Source organism: Mustela nigripes, chromosome 5, assembly GCF_022355385.1.
Source record: "Mustela nigripes isolate SB6536 chromosome 5, MUSNIG.SB6536, whole genome shotgun sequence".
Lineage (NCBI taxonomy): Eukaryota > Metazoa > Chordata > Mammalia > Carnivora > Mustelidae > Mustela > Mustela nigripes.
Window position 1 is genome coordinate 94,740,848 of NC_081561.1, and position 23,413 is coordinate 94,764,260.

General features: G+C 32.9%; 1 protein-coding gene across 5 annotated transcripts in view; it reads left to right on the forward strand.

The window, feature by feature from the left end:
* The window catches only part of STXBP5 (syntaxin binding protein 5), a 182,573-nt gene that overhangs the window by 129,762 nt on the left and 29,398 nt on the right, over window positions 1-23,413 (forward strand). For 2 of the 5 annotated variants that reach the window (XM_059400904.1, XM_059400905.1), the window contains exons 20-22: window positions 3,685-3,744; window positions 3,848-3,895; window positions 17,468-17,518. In XM_059400904.1, coding sequence (XP_059256887.1) covers window positions 3,685-3,744; window positions 3,848-3,895; window positions 17,468-17,518 — 159 coding nt within the window. The remainder of the gene's footprint in view (window positions 1-3,684; window positions 3,745-3,847; window positions 3,896-17,467; window positions 17,519-23,413) is intronic. The other 3 variants (XM_059400907.1, XM_059400908.1, XM_059400906.1) reach the window with 2 other exon arrangements.

A 23,413-nucleotide genomic window follows, 5' to 3' on the forward strand; every position in this document is an offset into this window, starting at 1 on the left:
AATTTAGAATAGCCAATAAGAGGTATAGATAAGTATTTAATTAAGTATATTAAAATTTGAGTATATAAATATAAAAAGTATGTAAAAGTAGAAACCCTCCAAATCTTTCTCTGAGAAACTCAAACATTGCTGAACATTTTCAGATATATTTTTTGATCCACATGAAAGGACAGTATAGCTTTAACATACAGAAATTTATCTGACACTAGGTATTTTATCGTTTCAATGAGTTGGAACTACAAAGTAAGAATTGTGACTGCAAAAATCATTGATAAATCAGAAATTCTGATCTTAGATAGAAAACTCTTAACTTGTTTAGTCTTTGATTATGCCCCAAAAGACATAAGAATTTTCTGAATAATTGCATGCATTCCTACATATCAGGAAAGATACCTTTTACAAAAAAACAAATCAAACTTGAGTAGACAATAGTTGTGCCTGAAACGTGTTTCATAGAGCAGGAGATAGATGTCACTCATGCATATGAACTAAAACATGTACTAGAAACTAGAATAAAATTCTGGAAAGCTAACCCTTTGACAGTATATTCTTATAGTTATGTCTTTCACTATTGGTCCATCTTAAAATAGTAGTATTTCTTGCTACCCATCTTGAGCCAGTTTTCTAAACTTTGCACATTTGTAACTTTTTTGCCTTCATTCTTCATTCTAATAAGGAAATAAAGGAATAATTTAGTATCATTTCTCTCATCAAACATGCAAATTCTACTAATTTAGGATAGTCAAAAAAGAAAAATGGATGGGGCTAAGTTTGAGGTAAACCAGAAGAACCACAAGGTGATCATGTTATTAAAATGGAAAGTAGTAATTAAATTGCCAGCTTCAAGTACTTTCTTGCAGTGTGGTAGGATATATATAAGTAGTTAAATGATACAATATAGATTATTAAACCAATATAGCTAATAGAAAACAGTGTATCATGAGAGAAGAAGAAATGTATAAAAGTGGATTGGGAGTTCAACTGAGTCACTCATAAATACTAAGAGGAGGACTACTATTATAAAAATGAAAAGTAGCCATATACCCTTTATCAAAATCAATGTGTTTATTCAAAATAATAATGCAAATGAAGAGCAAATTTTTATGAAAAGCATTTAAGTCCCATAATCAAAATTGGTTGTCTCAACACTTTAGCTGATTCAAAAAGCTCAATTCAAAGAGCATCCTGAGAAAGTACAAGTAATTTATATAGTTTGGCTTTTCTATTGTTTTTAAATAAACCAGCAGTCTCTCTGAAATAGCATATTAATTCTGTCATCCTGAATTAGCATAAGAACTTCTGCTATCTCCATTTGATCTTTGTATTTCAAAGAACTCAGATTGCTTTACTGAGCACTTTAATTATTTTGAGATTCTGTTTTAGTACTGCATCGGAAATGTGTGTGTGTGCATGTGCATATGTGAAAATGATAAAAACATTTATTAGGTTATTTCAGTTTAAAGAAAACCCAGGTTACATAGACCATAATATAAATCCTGCCTTCAGGAGTTGCCATATACCCCAGAAAAACCAAAAAGCTGTAAATATTTTCTGTTTATTTAATTGTAATTATTTGGTAAATATATTCAGATGGGATATGCTGAAAGCATTTTTGGACCTTTGACAAAAATTCTGAAGACCAATAGTAGGCAATTTCAGTTAGGGGAAACATAAATCTTTTCTTTACATTTATGGCTTATGTTGGAAATTTTTTTTGGAAATACTAAAATATATTTTTTATTGTATTATGTTAGTCACCATACCATACATCATTAGTTTTTGATGTAGTGTTCTAATATTCATTGTTTATGTAAATACCCAGTGCTCCTAAAAAAACATTTTATAATTTTATATTCATATTTAGATTGTAGCTATTGCTCTAATATGAAATCTATTAAATAAAACAAGTATTAATATTTTTTACATTCCTATGGCTATTTAATATCAGAGGTGACTGATATTTTAAAATATTTATAACATCTTATAACTGTTATCTTCTTTGAAGAGCAAGTATACGCATTTCTAATCCTGAAAATAACATTGACTCCGGTGTTATGTTATATTTTTTGATAAAGGATTTATGAGGATCCATAAATTCTACCTAGCAAAATTAACTTGGTTTTTTATTTTTTATTTTTTTAAAGATTTTATTTATTTATTTGTCAGAGAGAGAGAGCAAGAGCGAGCACAGGCAGAGAGGCAGGCAGAGTCAGAGGGAGAAGCAGGCTCCCTGCGGAGCAAGGAGCCCGATGTGGGACTCGATCCCAGGACGCTGGGATCATGACCTGAGCCGAAGGCAGCTGCTTAACCAACTGAGCCACCCAGGCGTCCCTTAACTTGGTTTTTTAAAGGGTAATCTTTTAAGACTATTACAGAAGTAATTGGATGCTGCCAATGTTACAGGTTTTACTTGGTCTATGGAGAGATTTCAAGGGTATTTTCCACTTGGCCAAAGAAAGTATGATTTTTCCAGGGGAATAGAAGATCAAACTTTGACCTTATTTATTAAGGTTCAGTACTTTCACTGGAATAAAAAAGAAAAAAGTACAGAAGGACTTTATTTACTTCCAGTTATGTTTTAGGTATTTGCTTCTATCAGAAAAGCTTTTTATTCATTCAACAAATGTTTACTTAGAGATTTCTGCATACAAAGCACTCTCCTGAGTGCAAAGAGAATGCAAAGGTGAATCAAATGGAGGCCCCGTTTTTAGAAGTGCAGTGCAGTAGGAAAAGGGTACATGTATGTAAACTTTTTAAAAAATGAGGTATTAAGTGATGAACATCATTAGAGAAATGTACAGATAAGGGATTACTGGAACTTAAAAGAAGGGGAATGATGTGTAGCGAGATTGTGAAAATTTATGGGTGAGATGTTATTTGAAATGTGCTATTAAAAAGGATAGATCATTTAATAAAAGTTTCCAACTAGAATACTACTTAAGATTTTTTTAAGATTATGTTTATAAATAAAACACTTATGTTAGAAATTAAAGAGTTGTGATGAAAAATTAGAAACACCTTTTTTTAAGGAAAAGGAACAAATAAAATCTTAATTATAAAAATATTAGATAAACTTACGGGAAGTCACAGCCAGATTAAAATTCTTACCTCATTAAAAGTAAGTAAATATTTGAACATACCTAATATTATAAGTAATATGCTTAATATTTTAAAGATCCCTATGGCAAAATAGAATTTATATGTGATTTTAAACTTTGTATCTAGGAAGTTAACCATAGAATATATTTTGCCAGTATACTTCTTGTACAGGATTCTTAGTTCTAGGTGAACCCTAATTCACTTAACTAATGTCAAAGAATTTTTGCATTTTCTTTCAAAAACAGTTAATTGCTGCTTATATTTTTCTTTATCTGTTCTCTAACATCTATACCAAGAATTTTCTAAATGGTTTTAACTTAAGGAAAAATAATTATAGATTAAAGTTAATATTTATATATACTAGGGCTCCCTCTACTGTGGGAAATAATGCACTATTGTTTGCTATACTTACTGTAGTATTATAAGCGTTGTTATTAATTATATTCATGACATTTTCTTATGGCCAATAATATGGAAACTAATCTTAGAAGTTACCAGATTATTTTGTCTGTACTTTTCCCTATGAAGACTCAGTGTTTGTGACTGACGATGTGCCTGTTCCTTCCATTGTCTTCGTTTGTGTAGGTTCTTCATCACCACACAATTCAGATGATGAACAAAAAATGAATAATTTTATAGAAAAGGGTATAGTATCTTTATTTTAAAGTATTTTCTTTTAATTATGTTTAATTCATTTAGTTTACTTTGACTAGATTTTGACATTTTTATATCAAAATATTATTTTCAGTGAAGACCAAAAGCAGAAAGTTTTCCAAGATGGTAGCCAGTGATATAGGTAGGAAATAGAAATTTCTCTTTTGTTTCTAATCCTTGCTATATGCAGTATTACTCAACACCAGAAAATGATCTAATGCATTGCATTTTGTATATATTAATTTGTTATTTCTATGCTAAACAATAATCTCTTGGGCTGTTTCTTCTAAACTTATTGGGGCAGTAATTATTAAAAATCAGTTAAATTGGGATTGTAGTTCTTCTGACTTACAATGTGAATTATTCTTTTTTTATTTTTGCTTTATTTAAAATAAAGCAGGGTTCAATTTATGCCATAAATAGTACAATTTTATACTTCCAGATTTTGAGATCTTTTTCCTTTGTAGTTTTATTTGTATTTTCTCCTACCTTTATTCCATCTTTCTCAAATTTTCAAAGCCCCCAATTTCAAGGAAATGGTTCTCTACAATACTGACTCTTTTGTTCTATAATCTGCACTACCCTTAAGTTAAAGGGGAATTTTCTTAAGACTCACCCCTCCCCCTCCATGCACACAAGTAAAAATGATTGATGGAGAGTATTTTATATTAATCATTTTGAATGTTATTATGAATGTACTTTGAAATGAATTATCTAGTTCAAGGTTTTCAGTTTAAAATAGGTAGACAAAATACAATCAAACTTTCAGAATATAATCAAACTCTTAAGATTAATTTTTTAATTGGTCATAAAAATTTAAATATTCTCTTAGGATTTTTAAAGGCTTCAGAAGCGCTGTTTTACAAAAAAATAAATTAATTAATTCTTTGATTTAATCCAAACTTTTATTATACAATTATTATGTTATTCCTCCAAAATGCCTACCATATATTCCTTGAATTATATTAAATGATGTGCATTTCTAGGCAGCTGAAATAGATTTACCTTTTCTCATGATAAAGCTTAATATATAGTAAAATTAAATTTCTAAAATTTAACAGAAGTACCATCCATATTGTCTGCATGTTGTAAATTGAACCCTGTTTAGTCATATTAACGTTGGCTATTAGCACCTCTGGTCATTTTTTAAATAAGGTGGTTTATTCTTGGGCAAAGGGCTTTTCATAATATGGGGAGTTGATTATCTCTTTGTGGTTTTATAGTGAATCAGTTGGTAATAGTTAAATCACTTTAATTATATAAGCACTATAGCATAAATACTTTTTCAACCAAATTTTTTTTAATAGTCTGTCTTAACTAGTACTTATTGTCATATAATGTAAAAAGTTAGAAAGGACTTTCCTACATACACTTAATCAAAGAACTTTTTGAATTTAATTATCTCGGGATTTTACCTTGCATGAAAGGAACCCAGTATATAATTATATTTTTTAAAAATAATTTCTTTGTCCTATTTTTGATCCTGGGGTTATATTTGCTTTGTTTAATGTGGTGACTTGCTCCTTTCTTTTTTTCTGTGTTTTGAATAGAATATGTAACATGAAATATCTGAGCTTGAATATTTGAAAGTCTTCAGTTAACAAATTTCTTAGACGAGGAACATTATTAGAAGTTCTTTGGTAATGTTCTTGCTTACTTTTTATATTATTGGCAAGTTTTCCTTTTTGTCATTTATAGTTTTGGGGAAACACGTTTACTATTAAATTTTTCAAACTTAGTTTAGTTACATTGTTATATGTGATTATTTTACATCTTCAGAAACTACTACTCTGTCTCCTATTTTATATATAATTTTGTTTGGTTTTGGTGGTAGTCTTTCAGTGTGGTTTTTAATCCCAACATAGATACAAGGAACACTCACTTCTCAAATTTTTCTTCATTCAAATGGAGACAGCTCCATTTTAGACTATAAAGTTTTTACAGTTAAAAAAATGAGTTTCTCTCTGCACTAGTGTCTGGTTTTATAATAAGAGTTATAAAATATACTATTGAAAAACACATAAAGTATCAGTGAAATATCAGGGAAAAAATGCATAGACTCTCCTGAAGACCTCTCTGTCAAGATGTGTTTTCTGTGTAAAGTTTATGGTATCAGAAGTGCTAGGTTTCTTTGAGGGGTGCCTGGGTGGCTCAACTAGTTAAATGCCCAACTCTTGGCTTCAGCTCAGGTCATGATCTCAGGATCATGAGATGGAGCCCCACATCGGGGCCCCAGCTCAGTGGGGAGTTGGCTTGGGATTTTCTCTTCCTCTCCTTCTGCCCTCCGCCCATGTGCTCTGTCTCTAAAATAAATAGTGTGTTGTTTTTGTTGTTGTTGATGCTGCTGCTGCTGTTGTTGTTGTTGTTAAGTGCTAGGATTCCTTGAGCATTCTCAGCTCAGTGTTCCCTATCATCCAGTCCTGTACTTGCTCTGAAGTATCGTGAGCCTCATAAAATTATCACCTCTCTCTTCCTCAGTATACAGACATTTATATCTTCAACTGTAATTGTAGTGATGCACTGGCCTAATAAGGGAGGACATAAGAATTAGGCCTAGACCCTCAAGATTTACACTAGTAAGAAAGCCACCTTGATTAGAAGGCTGACTGAAGTGTCTTGGCTCCAAAACTTTGTTTCTACAGCTTTACCTTTTCTTTGAAAGTAATTGCTGTCGCTGTTGGAGGGGGGAGGTGCAAAAATGTCATTCCTTAACATTCTAACCCAAGTTTGGAAAATCAGTCTGTTTTTTACTGCCCGGCAATATAGCTGAGGTAGCGGAGATGGTGTGTGTGTGTGTGTGTGTGTATGTGTGTGTGTGTGTATAGCAATTACAGTTTTTCTGACATCATGCCAACCCTTTGTAAGTAATATTTCTTATTTAATCCATTCAATGTAACTACAGTGAGCTACATACTGTTAACTTCCCTGTTTTACAGATGAGGAAACAGAGAGACAGAGTGTAAATAATATGCCTGTTGGTTATACAGCTAATGAATGACAGAGCCAGGATTTCCACCCAAGTAGTCTGACTTCACTGTTTTGTCCTTTCAACACTGTACTACTATATTAGTTCTTAGACAATTTACTAAAGTCTTTAAGGATTCAAAAACAAATCCATTGTGTGATTTGTAACTAGATATTCTGGTTAGGACTCTGTTCTATCTTTATAGTAACCTAGAAAGAAAGATGGTTCCTGTTAAGTTCTACCCTAGCACCAGATCATGGTTGTTGTGTTGGTGACTGTCACCCAAACATAATATACAGTGCCTAAAAGTCTACCTTTCTCCAAGACCAGACTCCAGGAAAGTAACTACAGCAAACAGTAGAGCCCCTAACCTCTCTACCAAAAAGCCTACCCAAAGCCTAGCTTCCTTGTTTCCTGGCTGACAGCTTACTCAGATCAATGATGCTGACAGTGACTTCCTTGTTCAGGCGGCAGCAGCCTAAAAAGGCATAACTCTGTCCTGTGAGTGTAACAGCAAAAATATAGAAGAATATAATGCAATTGCAGCATTCCTAAAGAAAGGTGCATGTGTGTAATACACATGTAGTGATTTGTTTTGCCTGTTCATACTTGCTTAATTCTTGTTAATAAAATCGAATGACCAGCATTTCCAAAATCAGTCTTTCCTGTAGTGTTAACCATTTCTGTAAGTCATTTAGAAAATAAGAGTAGTTACCAATTTTTAATTTGCTTATTATTTATATTTTATAAAACTTTGGAAATACAAAATTCTGTAAAGCTTTTTGTTAAGTTTGTAAAAAAAATAGTTCTAAAATGCATGTCTTTGTTAAAGTGTTAATCAAATTGTTCATGATACCTTATGAATAAAATATGGTCCAGATGCTAGCATTATTTGGTAGATCTTGAAACTACAGAATCTACTTTTAAAGAATGTTAATTCTATTTCATTGATTCTATTTCATTGTGCAAGTAGATTTCTAGCTGGATTCTATGGTCTATAAACCCATGGTCCCACATTATTACTAATTTTCATATAGAAGAAATGATTACATGATACTGTGAGGGGGAAATAATAGCTAGAGATTAAAATATAAACATTCAGAAATTCAGTGACTTCATGAGCACTGGGGCAAAACAAATATAAATCTTGGCTCCGTTTAATGAGTACCTCCCAAGTTCCAGTCACTATAGCTAGTCTTCAGGTGGTATTTATAAACCTAGGAAAGATTATACCTCCATGGTCCTTTTAATCTCTCAGATTCTGGGCTAGCAGTTACTTGGATAATGACTATTTTTTTTTTTTTTTTAAGAAAAACTGAAGGAATTTTTAAAGTCAGTTTAAATGAAGGTAATGATCATTAGTACTGTTTTCATTAGTTCTCTTTTACCTAAGTCCTGGTGATTCCTTTTTTAAATTAGAGTTCTAACAAAACTTAAATAGGTTCTTAGTCATTATATTCTAAATCATTACCTCATTAAATTCTACAATTTGAAATCTGCTCAGGCCCCCTTATTCTTCAAGAAAAGAGACGGAGTCTCAAAGAAGTTAAGTTGCACATCCAAAGTAGTGTCCCACAGTAATGAACTAGTCAGGATCAGAGTCCAGGTCTCTTGACTCTTATTTTATTATGTTATAGCATGCCTCCACTCTCATGCTGTAAAGTCTCTTTTTCTTGTGCTGTCTTCCCAATTGTTTTATATTTACAAGTTGAAAAAGAAATTCTCAGAGGTCCATTTGGAGTTTGCCATATGAATAAAAAGGTATGTCTCAAATTAAGTAGAATTTTAAGTAATAAAATTATTCTAATCCATTATAAAACTCAAATTAGTACTGATATTTCTACTTTATATTCTCCAATATTCAATCTCAAATGTGTGGCTATTACTTTAATAGAAGTTCATCTTTATATTTAATCCACAATATGGCTATTGAAGAATAGAAGCTCATCTTGAAGGAGAAGATGAGTCAAGTGTGCAGTAATACCGTTTTTACAGGTAAAATTACTCTTAATTTGTAAAGAACTAAATTTCACAGTCAAGTACTTTAAAACCATTTTACAAGTCTGAGGTTTTCTAATCATTCTTTTTCTTTTTTCAGGATGACTAACATCTGAAGAGTATGTCATAGTGTGTATTGGATTTTAATTTTATTTCAGAGTGTATTTTCTGTCAATTTCATAATAAATCTCAGCAAAGTCTGTTTGTTTTTTATATCACAGTACTTCCTGTGTGTGCATTTCTTTCTCCGTTCTTAGATTGGAAGAATGTAAATAGTCTTTCTGGAAATAACTTATTTGATTCCTACATAAATTAGTCCAAATTAAAGTTAAATTACTGAAATAATTTTTGTCAAGTATTGTCTGAATAGAACTATTAACGAGGTGATCCTGTTCATGAAGATGGTGCTGAAGGTGAAGAAGGAAGCTTCTGACTTTCCCAAAGCTAAAGTCAAAGCAAAGGCTTTGAAGGTCAAGAAAGTGGTATTGGAAAGTGTTCACAGTCAAAAAAAAAAAAAAATCTCACATCACCTGCATTCCAGTGGCACAAGACACTGCATGTCCAAAGGTAGCCCAAACACCCCTGAAAGAGCACCCCCAGGAGAAACAAGTTGGACCACTATGCCACCAACTTCCTTCTGACTACTGAGTCAGCCATGAAGAAAATAGATGACGACAACATACTTGTGTTCATTGAGGATGCCAGAACCAACAAACACCAGATCCAACAGCCTTTGAAAGCTCTGTGACATTCATGTGGCCAAGGTCAACACTCTGATTAGACCCAATGGAGAGAAGAAGGCATATGTTCAGCTGGCTCCTGACTGATGCTTTGAATGTTGCCAACAAAGTTAGGATCACCTGAGTCCAGCTGGCTAAAACTAAATAGAAATTTTACACGCACACAAACACAGAATGGAAATTTATGTTCTACCATTACTTGCTGTATTAGTTTGCCAGTAGCTGCCATAACAAAATACCACAGACAGAGTGAATGAAAAAACAGAAATTTATTTCCTCTAGAATAGCTCTAAAGGCTAGAAGTCCAAGATCAAGACGTTAAAAGGTTTGGTTTTTTTCTTGGCTTGCAGAGACCTTTTCATTGAGTCTCATATAATCTTTCTTCTATGCAGGTGGAACTGTGATGTTTGTGTGTTTAAATTTCCTCTTCCAGTCAGATGAGATGAGGGTCTATCCCTAATGGCCTTATTTCAGCTTAATCACCTCTTCAAAGCCCTGTCTCTAAATATCTCACATTCTGAAGAATTAAAAGTTAATGCTTCAACATACAAATTTTGGAGGAATAATTCAGCATATAACACTTAGGGTTTTATTCTGTAGAAAATGCTGCAGAGTTTATTATGATATCCTAGACGTTAAATTTTATGAATTTATGGAAAGCAAATAGAAATGGGAAAATACAGAACACTAACACTATAGAAGTTCAATAATTAGAAGAACTTGCTATAGCTGAATCTTTAAAAGACACTTTAAAGATTACCCTTCATTTCAGGTAATAGATATGTGTTCCATATTTCAAAAGTGATCATTTGATGAATAGGGCTGTGTTTAATTTGCCCTTTTTTCCTTTATTTCACTTGTGAGAAAATTCAGTTTCTTTCTATAGAAGTAAAATGCCAGTGACAGTTTGTGCTTATTCATTTACTCATTCATCACCATGCTCATGGACCATACATTAATTATTACACACATACATAGATGCAGTATTTTACAAGGTAAATTTTATCTCCAAACTCATGGAATTTATATTCTAACATGGGAGATGGACATGGATAAACATTGATATTATTAGTTCTAATGACTAATAAAATAATGTGTGATAAGTGACAAGAATTTTTACTACTTCATCTCACTTTGTCCTTGGATTCCTTGCCATATCCTTTGAGCTGATTTTTAGTCTTGTTACTATTCTGATTTTTAAAATTTAATCTACATACACTTCAACATTTTGCTTGAAAAGAGTGGTATTGGATCTCTGAAGATGGTAAAACTGATACTGTCACCTTCTTTTAATTACTGAACCTCTTTGTTTAAACAAAGATTTGGTTTTTTGTCATCTACTGCCATAATAAGAAGTCCTTTTACCTGTTATTGCTGGCATACTATTTCCTATAAAAGTCACATTCCAAAAAGCAAAAGTTACTCTTCTGTTTTCCTTTCTTTTAAGAAACCTTCCTTGGAAAAATAAGATGTGGAACACAGTAGATAGAAAAAGTAAAGGTAAATTATAGAGCAGCTGCTTAATTTCAAAGAAGCAATATGAATCTACATACTTTAGAAACTTTACAAAGATTTGTAGAGTTGCAAAGAACTAAAAAAGTATCAGCCCTGACAAAATTGTCATTTGTGGTACAGAGATCCAAGCACAGCTCTCAAGATTTGTTTCTGTCCTTGCTGTTGAAACTACCATTGCAGACGTGATTGTTGTGATCATGTATCACTTCATTATTTCTACCAAACAAATGAAGCTCCTTCAATCATCTTGACTCCTTCATCCCAGTTTGTGAGAAGAGAATAGAGACTCAGGTTTACAACCTGCCAAGACATTATCTTTGATACCAGTTTTTTCAGATTGAAGAAACTTTGTGATTCCCCTCATTTCTGCTGTGGACAAAGGCCTAGGAAAAGAGAACTGGTTTATAATCTCTAGTGACAAAAGATTTCAAGTCAAGGGAGACATTGAGTACAAGAACCAAGAGTTGAATACACAGTCAAAGAAGAGAAAAATAGACAACCTATCTTCCAAGAACTCATTCAAATTGTATGTCTTCAGTTTGAAAGCCTCAATGGGAGTTGAGTAACTCCAAAGCATGAGCAGAAGGTTATTTATACATGCCGTGAAATCAGCTGACAAGGTAACTGGGTTGGCAAGTGCTTCTGAGACTCCTAAGAAGTAAAAATTTGTTCACCAAAAATTGGTGGATAAAGTCTATGATTGCTTCATTCACAGAATTACACTAGGGAACAGAGTATATGCTAGGAAGATTAACTAGAGGTTTTCCAGAGTTGGATCTGCCTCTTTCAGACCTACCATTGAGGAGGTTGACTAAACAGACCTGAAAATAAGTATATTCCCTAGAAGTCACAAAGTTAAAAGATAAAAATACATAAATTTCAACTTTAGACCTTAGGTTTGGGACTTAGCCTTCCACAGAAAACAGCCATAAAACTAGTCAAAATATATAGGGTCTTCTTTCTAGGTGTTGAGCAGCAGGCATTTAAGGCTGCCATCCTTGAGAGAAAGGAAAAATACCAAGTGAGCCACATGTCCTCCCCAGTTTCTGCCATGGGACACTTTCCTGTTGCAGTGTGGGGTGGGTAGAACTCAGGAGCAGCTGCAATTGCATCAAGCTAAGCAAGCAGAGAGTAGAGTTCTGGGCTGCTGAAGTGACTAGAATTTGTGAGATAGTGTACTTGAGAGGAAAGAAGTGCATACAGCGGGGACTTCCTAGGAGTCTGGGGTTGGGGGACGGTGGTGGTTAGCTCAGGTTTAGCTCCATTCTAAAGCTATACCTGAACTGGGCAAGACTCTGAGGCTTAGCAGCAATCTGCTAAGAGTCTCAGAGCTGGCAAGGATACCAGCAGTCATTTAATGCCAGAAATTGTTGCCATTAGACCTTACTCAACACCTTGGTCATTCTTGATATCCCAGAAAGGCCACTGTGCAAGAGTAGGGATCACTACTTAGCATAAAAGCTATATCCTGGAACTAAATTTAAACTGAAATAGACCTATACTAATAAAGAATAAAAACAAACCAAGAATCCACCAGTAATTTAACGGCAAGGTGCAGAGCAAAGCTCAACACCTACTAACACCTACACAGACTCCCTTCAACACAATATCCACTCTGTCCAGTATCCAATCAAAAGTTCCTAGGCATGTGAAGTATTCAAAATCAAAGGTAGAAAAATATAACCCATAATTGAGAATAAAAAAATTAGCAGAAACTGACTTAAAGATGGCCTAGATGCTGTAATTAGCTAAAGATTTTTAAAACAGCTGCTGTAATATGTTTTAATACTGAAAAGAAAAAAATGGTCATAATGAGTGAACAGACAATTAGAGAATAGCAGCAGCAGAGAAAATAGCAACTTTATAATGAATAGAATGAAAATCCTAGTATAGAACAATAAAATTCATTTATTCTATAATGAATAAAATGAAAATTCTCTATCACTGGATAGAGACTACAGAAGAAAGGGCTGTGGAACTTGATAGCAGATAAATACAAGTACAGTGTGGAATGCTGAGGATGTAAATCCTTCCCCACCTCCTCCTTCTATTCTTCCCCTCGACATAAGTATCCATAAAAAATAGACAAGTTACATTCAAAAGTAGGCAATAATCAGTCTGGCTTTACATTTCTCAGCTACAAACAATGCTATAAGAAAATGGAACAACTTGAGTTTAAAAAACGGGAATATAGTTGTGAGTTGGGACTTACACGTATTACCAATTTCTCTCATCCATGTTTGTCTTTGTTTATGTTTTCAGCTAAACAGAAGTTTGTGAAATATGTTCATATGCCTTTTAAACTTAAAAGCTACTTCTTGAAGACATACTTTAGAAGACCTTGGGGTTTGAGGAAAGTTGTACTAGAAATGATTGTTTCCTATGGAACTCCCTCCTAAGGAAATAATCAAAATATATGAAAATATTCGTATACATTTTTATTGCCTTATTTATTGGGGAAAACCTTATTGTTTAATAAGTGTTCATAAAAATAATATGAAGCCATTGAAATATACTAACAACTGAGGAAAGAAAATGCTTTTAGTAGTAGAAAAAAAGCACGATACAGATTTATATTTTAAATAAAAATGGATATTAAAAAGTAGCAGGAAATATGTAGACATTTTGCCTCTTGACTATGGGCATTTGTAGTGGCCATATTTTCTGTTTCTATGTTTTCCAAATTTTCTATAAAGAACACAATCCAAAAAGCTTAAGGATAAATTGCATATATGAGGGGACAGAAGATGTTAATCTATTAATGCCTGTGAAACTATTGTTGTAGACTGTGATTTTCATCTAAAAATTCTGATTTTAGAAAGAATGTAAGCTTTGAAGTATTTTGGGAAGAAGATAAAGAATATTGTCCCAGTGAAGGATGCCTTACACAGGAGTTTATACCATGTCATTTCATGCATATGAAGTTCTAGAATAGGCAAAACTGATAGATGGTAAAAAACAAAAAAACAAAACCCAGAACATGGCTATTTCTAGGGCTGAGGACAGGAATTGCTTGGGAAGAATATACATGACCTTTCTTGGATGTTGATGATATCAATTTCTATATCATGTTCTTGGATGTTGATTATATCGGTATCTATATCATGTTCAGTAATTACATAGGTATGTACATTGTCAAAACTCAATATGTATTTAAGATTTCATTTGTATGTAAATTTTACATCAAGAGAAAAATACTGTCAACAAACAAGTGGGGAACATGTAGTTTTCTGAAAATGTACAAATTCTGAGTTATCCTTTGTTGACTTTATCTTCATGTCCCATGGTCTTAGATGGGTATTCCAGGGTAAGAAGGTTATAAGTTCAGTATACTCTAACTAGCACCTTGTGTATGCATCTGTTACTACCTGGTACATTGCACTGGAGTTATTTCATTCCTCCATTAGGCTATGAACTCTTGAGGGCAGGAAGTCTGTCTTCTGGCACATGGCTGGCATGTGCCCAATAAATATTTAATAGGTTAATAAATATCCCTCTGCCCTTGTCCCCACCACTGGCATAATAAAAATGTTTCTTTATTCATTAAAATTATTCTGTATCTTTTTTATAATGTTAATTGGTAAGTGGGATTAACAAAATAAGAAAGGTTAATCTTTTAACATTTATCAGTTCAAGTTCTGTGTTCAAGAAGATTGCTCAAAATTATATCCAAGTGTTATAGCAGTGTGGCTTAAATATTTTGAATACTGTGATCAGATTTGTGGTCAGGTTGTGGGTCTCCAGTTGCACAGTGTTCAGGAAAAAAGTTAGACCCCATAATTAAATCATTTTGTGACATTTATAGTAAAGTCAGAAAATCTGCTTAGTCTTTTCTGTGTGTGATTTTAACCACAACAAAATGTCAAAGTTAGACCAACTGTAGAATTATTTAAATTTGGTTATATTCGTTTTTTTTTAACATGGTTAAGAAATTATGTAATGCTAGACCCAAAAAAAACAAAAAAAAAAAGTTTTGTGGGAAAGATTAACATAAATTTTTAAAAATATTTGAAAATTTATATAAAAGAATTTCTAGTAGAAAATCCTGAAGGAGATTGAAAGCATACACTTAAGAATTCAAAGGAAATTTCATGCTAGTGAAATTTTTTGGCAGAAATATGTATATGGTTATTGAGTGAAAGATTCAACAGATACAGTTCTGACAGAATTTTTACCTAATTTATTCTTTTTAATGAGGAATGAATTTGATGTAACTTCTAAGTTATTCAAGTTATTCTCTTCTTTGTTATATTTAGCTGTATATTGAATTTAGCTTTTGAGACAAACAAGGTTAAACTTAGAGTGGTGCATACTATTCTATACCTAGTGTTCTAAGGTTTTCTTTTTCTTTTTCTTCATTTTCCTGTTTTCGTTCCTTGGAATATTATCATAGAATTAGAATAAAGGAATGCTGGGTTGTTCACAAGTATATTAATAGGTCATTTGTATAGCATTATACAGTTTGTTTAGAAATCATATTTCATTTATTATTAGTAACTAACATTTATCAAATCCACATTACGTGTCAGGTATTATGCTCAGTGCTTTGGCTCACATCATCTTGTATAATCTTCACAACTATGAAATTGGCATTATCTATCCTCCTTTAACAAATGAAGAAATATCAGGTTTAGAGAAGCACAGTGATTGGCCAAAGGTCATACATCTGGTAGTCAAGTGAAGTGGATTCCATTTAAGATTTGATCTGATGCCAAATCCAATCCTACCCACTATACTTTACCCTTCCACATTTTACAAACCTAGATATTGAAACTTGTCAGGGAATGTTTCTTACAGACTAACTGCAAATGTATACTGGGTTTGCTCAATTAGTTTTGGTTCCTATGCTGAAGTTTCTTATAGTCTAGGGACCCAGCTGCCCAAAGTGTGATTCATAGACCAGCAGAATTGGCATCTTCTGGGAGCTTGTTGGAAGTGTAAGATCTCAGGCCCTCGTCCACTATAGAATCAGAATCTGATTTAGCAGGATCGCGGGGTGACTGGTGTGTACTTTCAAGTTTTTGATAAGCATTGGTTTGAAAGAATAATTGGATCAAAGCTGAGTAGTGGAGTCTAGAAAAGCATCCACATTATCTGACTTATGTCTTTAGATTCTGCCAGACTGATTTTTCTGCTTCAGATAACATATGATATTGTCTAGATATTATTTATCAGTCTGTGTACATTGTACCCATGGTATTTGGTGAAAGCATCTTTGAATTCTTTTAAAAGTGTTAATGTTGCATTTTGGGAGATGGTTTTGTGAGTATATCTTCTAATTTTAGGGAATTTTATATTAAATATGATGGCAACCATTAAATCAACTAACTACAGATTTCATTGGCTAGGGGTTTTTTTGGTAGTATATTTTATCTTTTAACTGATACTGATTATGTCTGGGTGAAAATGGGTTAGGACTGATTGTATATTTTAATCACTTGATTTTTAAAGGATGATGATTAGATTGATGAAGCTTAGAAATGAAAACTTGAATCCCCCACCCCTTCCCGGTTTGCCTCATGTCTATTTCCTAATACTGGATTTGTCATTTTTTTAGATGTGGAAGTTATATACTATGACTGGATTTCTCTTTGTTTACATGGCGCCCTTATGGACTAGCAGGGTCTGTGCTTTAAATATCTCTTAACAGCCCAGAATTTAACCTATATGCATTCATGTATTAACAACAAGTGCTTGTTCAAAATTGTGCATAGGAAGCACTATTCTGTTACGCATGCATTGCCACTAACATAATAGATATAGTTAAAACAACTCCTAACTCTAAATCCTAGATTAAGGCAATAACTGACTTTGAGAATGGAAAGTGAATTCCAGTAAGTTTATACAGAGGCTTTTTTAATTCTGGTGCAAAATAGAAATTGACATATAGTTTACATTTTTTTAAATACCATAATTTCAAATTAGTATCACTTTGTTTCATTTGTTTTTCACTGATATGTAAGTAAAAGTGTTAACTTGTATCAAGAATAGGTGAATCCAGATAGTTGTATGATGTAATCAAATACCTAAATTTAATCTTAGATAGTTGTTTTATATTCTAGAGATTAATTTAAAAATAATGAACCCAGTAGCTATGAAGATGAAAAACTGGAAAGATTTTATTATATCAACTATCCAAACTCCGTCTTCTGCCTCTATAGTCCTTACCTGCAACACCTTCCGTGAAATGACTCTGCTTTTTTTAGAAAAGCCTAACCCTTCCCTATGAGCCTAAAAAATAATTAACAGTTAGAATTAAAAAGCTTTCTTGAAGTAACAGCTTCAAGCACACAAAGATAACACATCAAGTAAGTACAAACTTACGAAAAGTTGAAAACAAGATTTACTTTCCACTTATAATATTATTCATCATATTTTAATTATCTTAGCATCTATTAGTAACAAAAGTATTTACTTCTATCTGGAAGGGCAGTTGGTATTAATAAATATGAATCAAATATTCTTCAGAACTTTAAAAATGTGTTTTGTTTTTCAGCAAAGATGTCAAGGAAGTTAAGCTTGCCTACTGACCTAAAGCCTGACTTAGGTAAGTAAAATAAATAAATAAGTAAAATCCATAGTAGTTAAACTCCATTCAAAGGGAAGGCAAGGAAATCAGAAGATTCAAAATTATCATAGGTGAGATTTTTAACAGAAATCAAGTTTAAAATGACTAAGATATTTAAGGATTAGTAGCCTCTCTAATGCCATCTATAAATTATAAAAGATTATAAATTCAAGCAATCCAAAATAATACATTTTCTCAGCTCTCATACTTTATATCTAAACAAGATTTAGTATAAGACTAAAATTTGTGCAATTTCAGATTTTCTTAAAAGTTGAAATATCCCATTTAACTATGTGAAAACCTATTGAACTTTATAATTTATAAACTTTAAAAGTTTTAACTTTTTCACAATAAATTAGTTTTCTGTATTACAATGAATTTCTCATGTCAAGAATCATTTTTACTCTTTGGTGATAATAAATTGAGAAGTAAATCTTTTTCTATAGCACCTTCTAGGCAACTAATCCACTAGGAAAGCAGAGTGACTATATTCCCACATTCCTTTTGCTTTATATTGAGCTCAGAAACAGCTCCCTGATATCACAGAATAGGGACAAGACATTTCAGTAAAGATAAAAATAAACTTGCAGTGTTTCTTTTTAAACTCACTTTTTTTAAAATTTTAGAAATTTTAATGGTCTTTAATGAAATAAAAACTAGACTGAAGATGGTTTCACCTATCTTTTTCTTTGAAATACCTAGATTTCCCCCCTTTTCCTCATCTTCTTACTGTTTATTCTCTAGATTCCTTAACTCCCTTTTTTTTGCATAATGCAAACTTAGGTATTGTCCATTTCACCATACTATTTTAGCATTTCCAAATCATAATCCTATCTCAGTTATACTGATAGAAGATATATGATTATCAGTGAGTGGGCATAATAACTTCCATTGTCAGCAGTACAAGGATCCATTCCTGAACATAGGAGAAACAATTTCTTAGAATCCTGTAGTAGGACTGGTCTTACGGGAACAAGGATTAATCTAGAATATAAGGTAACGTGTTTTGAGAAGGGAATAGCTCCCTTTACTATATAAATGAAAGATGTAATTTGACACTAAGTGTATTTGAGGGGCAGAGTTTTCATCACTCTCAGAGGTGTGTGATTTTAATAACACTAAATACTGCTAGTTAAAATGGCTTTATGCCTTCCAGTATCTTAAAAATCTGAAAAACACATGGAAAAGTACTTTTAAATTAATAAAAATGCCACAATTATTTTTAAAAAGAGTATCATACGTTTATAAGTAATTTAATCTGGGTATATTCCATGCTTGTATAGATCATCTTTATTCAGTTCATGTTTAACCTTACATGCCCATGTATTTCAGTGCCTTAAGCCAATTACAACTGCTTGTACAACTGGAACAGTCTCCATGTTTCCTAAGTAATTTCCCTTCAAGTCCTTGTACTGCTGAACTATTGTTTTTGGTAGAGATTCTTAGCTGCTGATTGTTTTACATTGGCTGGGGAGTCAATAGGGAAAAACAATTTTATTGATAGGCTCAAACTACTAGGTGTTCCTAAAGCAGCTGAGGCTGTTGGACTGCCCTGCAACTCTGGAAGCTTCTGTGACTAGAATTCACTTTGGCCTATGAGGAAATCATGCAACGCTACACTTTGACTATGGCTTCACCATACCAGATTCCATGGCCCACCCTCAGGAACTGTGGGTAATATTGTTAGGGTTCTGTTGTTACATTTCAAGTGGCAACAGAGGGGGAAAAATCAGACTTTTATACCTTAATGTGAGTTAATTTTCTTTCCTAAAGTTTACCCTGACCAAATTCAACTATTGGCATAATGTTTTGACTGGGGGAATAAAATGTTGTTGTATAAGGCTCAATGTGGGAAGAAAGGGTAATATAGAGGTAGAATGCTCTAGGCATCAGAGAGTAACATGAAAGCAATGATTTGTGGCATGCATTAATAGAAAGCATTAATGGATAGAAGCATTAGTGATAAATTTTATCCAAGCTTAGAGCTCTCAGAAACATCACATGTTCAAATATATTTTTTAATTTAAAGACTGAACTTTAACTCTCAATAATAACCAAAACTCTCTTCTTATATTTTGGTGGTTTGACTAATCCCATGTCCATCTGGAGTTGCCTGAGAAAGCTTTAGACTTGGACATGACACATGTCCTGCCTTTTCCACTAATTAGCTTTGTCATCCTGGATGAGTTATTGAACCTAAGTATCTATTTTATTATTCATTAAACTGTGATAATAATGCTTTTCACTTACTATGTGGATTCAATAGAATGATAAATTTAAAGTGTTATGAGAGGGTGTATCACATGGTATGGCTTGCTTAGTGGTAGCCATTTTTCATTTCTGCTCTTATTACTAGAATTAAAATAGAAATTTCTAGTCCATTTGTTTAGGCTGCCTAATTTCTAAAATTTAAGCCACAAAGATCCACAAGATCTGACTTAACAATAGTACAATTCATGAACTAACTAAAAATTCTAAAATGCTAAAAATTCTAACTTACTTTCCAACAAGTTCTAGGCTGATAGAATTGGGTAAGTTTGGGATTGTTTCTTGATTCAGTTCATTTTCACATATTGATCTATACTTAGGAGTTCTTTGGTAAGCCAAATTTTAATAGAGAAGTCATAATAAAATGCAGTTGTAGTTTATGAATTTTTTATTTTTATGAATTTTATAATTTCTATAATTTTTTATAATTTTATAATTATAAATTGTATAATTTATAATTATAAAATTATAATTTTTATACAAGGCCTTAAATTAGTCCATTAAATTAAAACACTTTATTTGGCCTATGAATTAAAGTACAGATTGAATTTGAAGTACAGATTGTTGTGAATCACCTATTGTAATTCTAATAGAAAAGAGTAAGAATTTTACAGATTAATTTATAATGAAATTTATATTATCAAATTTTCTTATGATCAAGTTTATATTACCATATTTTCTTTTTATAAATTTTTTAAGATTTATTTATTTGAGAGCAAGAGCAAGGGGGAGGGGCTGAGACGGAGAGAGAGTCTTAAGCAGCAGACTCTGTGCGGAGCACAGACCCAGATGTGGGGCTCAATCTCATGACTCTTGAGACCACCTGAGCCAAAACCAAGAGGTGGATGCTTACCCAACTATGCCACCTAGGCGCCCCTCAAATTTTCTTAACAAATTTTCATTGATTTCTATCATTGTCATTGGGTCACAACTGAATATATATGTCTAATCACCTTGTATGTGTATGATTTATTAAAGTAATGAATATTTTTATCATTGGAAGGTATATTTAAAACTTCTATTATTTGGGCTGCCTTGCTGGTTCAGTCAGCACAAGACTGAGCACAAGACTCTTGGTCTTGGGATTATAAGTTTGGACCCCATGCTAAATGTAGAGATTACTTAAAATCTTAAAAGATGGGGCTCCTGGGTGGCTCAGTGGGTTAAGCTGCTGCCTTCGGCTCAGGTCATGATCTCAGGGTCCTGGGATCGAGTCCCGCATCGGGCTCTCTGCTCAACAGGGAGCCTGCTTCCCTCTCTCTCTCTGCCTGCCTCTCCGACTACTTGTGATTTCTCTCTGTCAAATAAATAAATAAAATCTTAAAAAAAAAAAAATCTTAAAAGATTACTTAAAATCTTAAAAAAGTAAAAAAATTACTATTATTTTGCTAAAATAACTGAATACTTTAGAGTTAACATTTGGAATCAGTTTATATATTTAATATTACACACTCATCCAGTAATGAGCCATTGCTTGTGGAAAGTTGTTTCATTTATAGGAAATAGTTCTGTTTTGCCATGTCAAAATCTTTAAGAGGAATTACAGGCAAAAGAGAGACATCTTTAGGCACTATAGTTAGAAATTACCCGTTATTGCCATAACTAGTAGCTTTATTATTTTCAGAGGCTAGCTATAATCAAAATTCTGATGTATATAGTTATCATTTGGGGAAATATTTGTCAATCTATTAATTCAAATTTTTTAAAGATTTATTTATTTAAGGAAGAGAGAGAGCATGCATGTGCAATCAGGAGGAGCAGAAGGAGAGGGAGACAAGCAGACTCCCCTCTGAACATGGAGCCAGACATAGGGCTCTATCCCAGGAACTCAGATCATGACCTGAGCCTAAATAAATTCTGATCCTTACCTGACTGAGCCACCTAGGTGCCCCTGAATTTAAATTTGATTACAAAAGCTTTTAGGGAGTATAGTTAGGATTCAATTATACCTTTTTTATTTAATAAAGTACAATTTAGAAGACTGTTTTCTTCTTTTTGATGACATGAAGTCATTTCTTTTATGATAACATTGAAAGCATGTGATTTGAGGACCTATTTGTTAGATAAGAATAGTAAAAACTCCTAGAAATTTTAATATATCCCAAAGGTGTGGCAGAAAGACATCGGTTCAGATACTTTGAACTATAGATCTGTCTTCAGCAAGTAATTAATAGATACTTTTATAAGCTAGGCACTATGCTCAAACGGACACAGCTATTGTATTCAAGAAACTTAGAGTCACTTTAGAGTGAGGCCTATGGCAAGTCTGGAAGAACTACAGAACAGAAGTACTATTAGTGCCATGGGAGAGAAAAAAACTATCGAGATTCAAAAAAGAGAAAAACCATATATGCTTTTAACAATCAAGATAAAACTTCATGACAATGATGGTACCTGAGATGGCCAATAAGCACAATCTTGGTAGAGAAAAAGGTGAGGCACAGGAACCAATCAGATAGAAAATCACAAACAGAAGTCTAAAGTAGGTGAGTGCAAGGTATGTCTGGAGAACAATGAATGACTCAGTTTGTTCCCACCAGTTCCTGAAAAGCAGGGTACCATTGAAGATAAGGCCAGAAAGGAGAGCTGAAATAGTTTGTGGAGATTCTTAAAAGTCTGAGTAAGATATGAAACATGATCAAATAAAGAGGAACCACTGAAGACTTTTTTAAGTAGAGGTAACAGAATTATGACTGTAACTTATAAAATTCAATTGAATTGTGTTAGAACAGTGACAGAATGAAGGTGGGAAGACCACTTGTGAATTATCAGCAGTCTCAATGAATGGCAAACAAGGCCTGAATGAAGGGTAATGGAAGTTGATTGATCATGAAAAGAAGGAAACAACACTGGAGTAAAATAACATAGGACTTGGCATCCCATCAGATGTATAGATAAAGTGAAAGGAAAGAGCCAAAACTGAAACTCATTTTAAGTGTTGTTCCCTAGAACTGGGTTGTTATGAATATAGAGAGTGCCATTAGAAGAATTAGAACTTTGGGGGAAATAACTTATTTTGATTTTACATAGTGAGACATAATGGAGAAAATTCCCATAAATTTGGAAATGCAGTTGCAAGTGAAAAGAGACCAAGGCTCAAGGCAAACTTGCATTTGGCCCCAGTGAAGAAGGCAGCTGCAGACAAGGGAGGGATTATTACTATAATTTTGAAGTATCCCTGTCATTACAGAAAGAGGTGAAAGGAATACACTGGTATGCAATTAAGTATGAGCCAGATACCAGTCATACATTTTGATGTAAAATGCCTTGAATGAATGTTGATTATAGTTAAAATGGCTTTGAAGGAAAACGAAGGCTAAATTTTTACGGATTAAAGACTTTCATATGGACAGAGTTGAAAAAAAATCTTCAACAAATTGAAGGTAGTATCAGAGTACTTCTAAGTGGAATTTTTAAACATAAATCACTGAAAATGCAACAAAAACTTATGGTGTACTATATATTGGCTAAATGAACATAATAGAAAAGAAAATGCCCACAGTTTTCTAGTTACCCAACTGTGGAATTGGCATTACCAAAGGAAGAAACAGCATCATTAGAAAAGAAGGTGGTGAGGTCTAAGATGAGAAAAGCAACCAGGATACG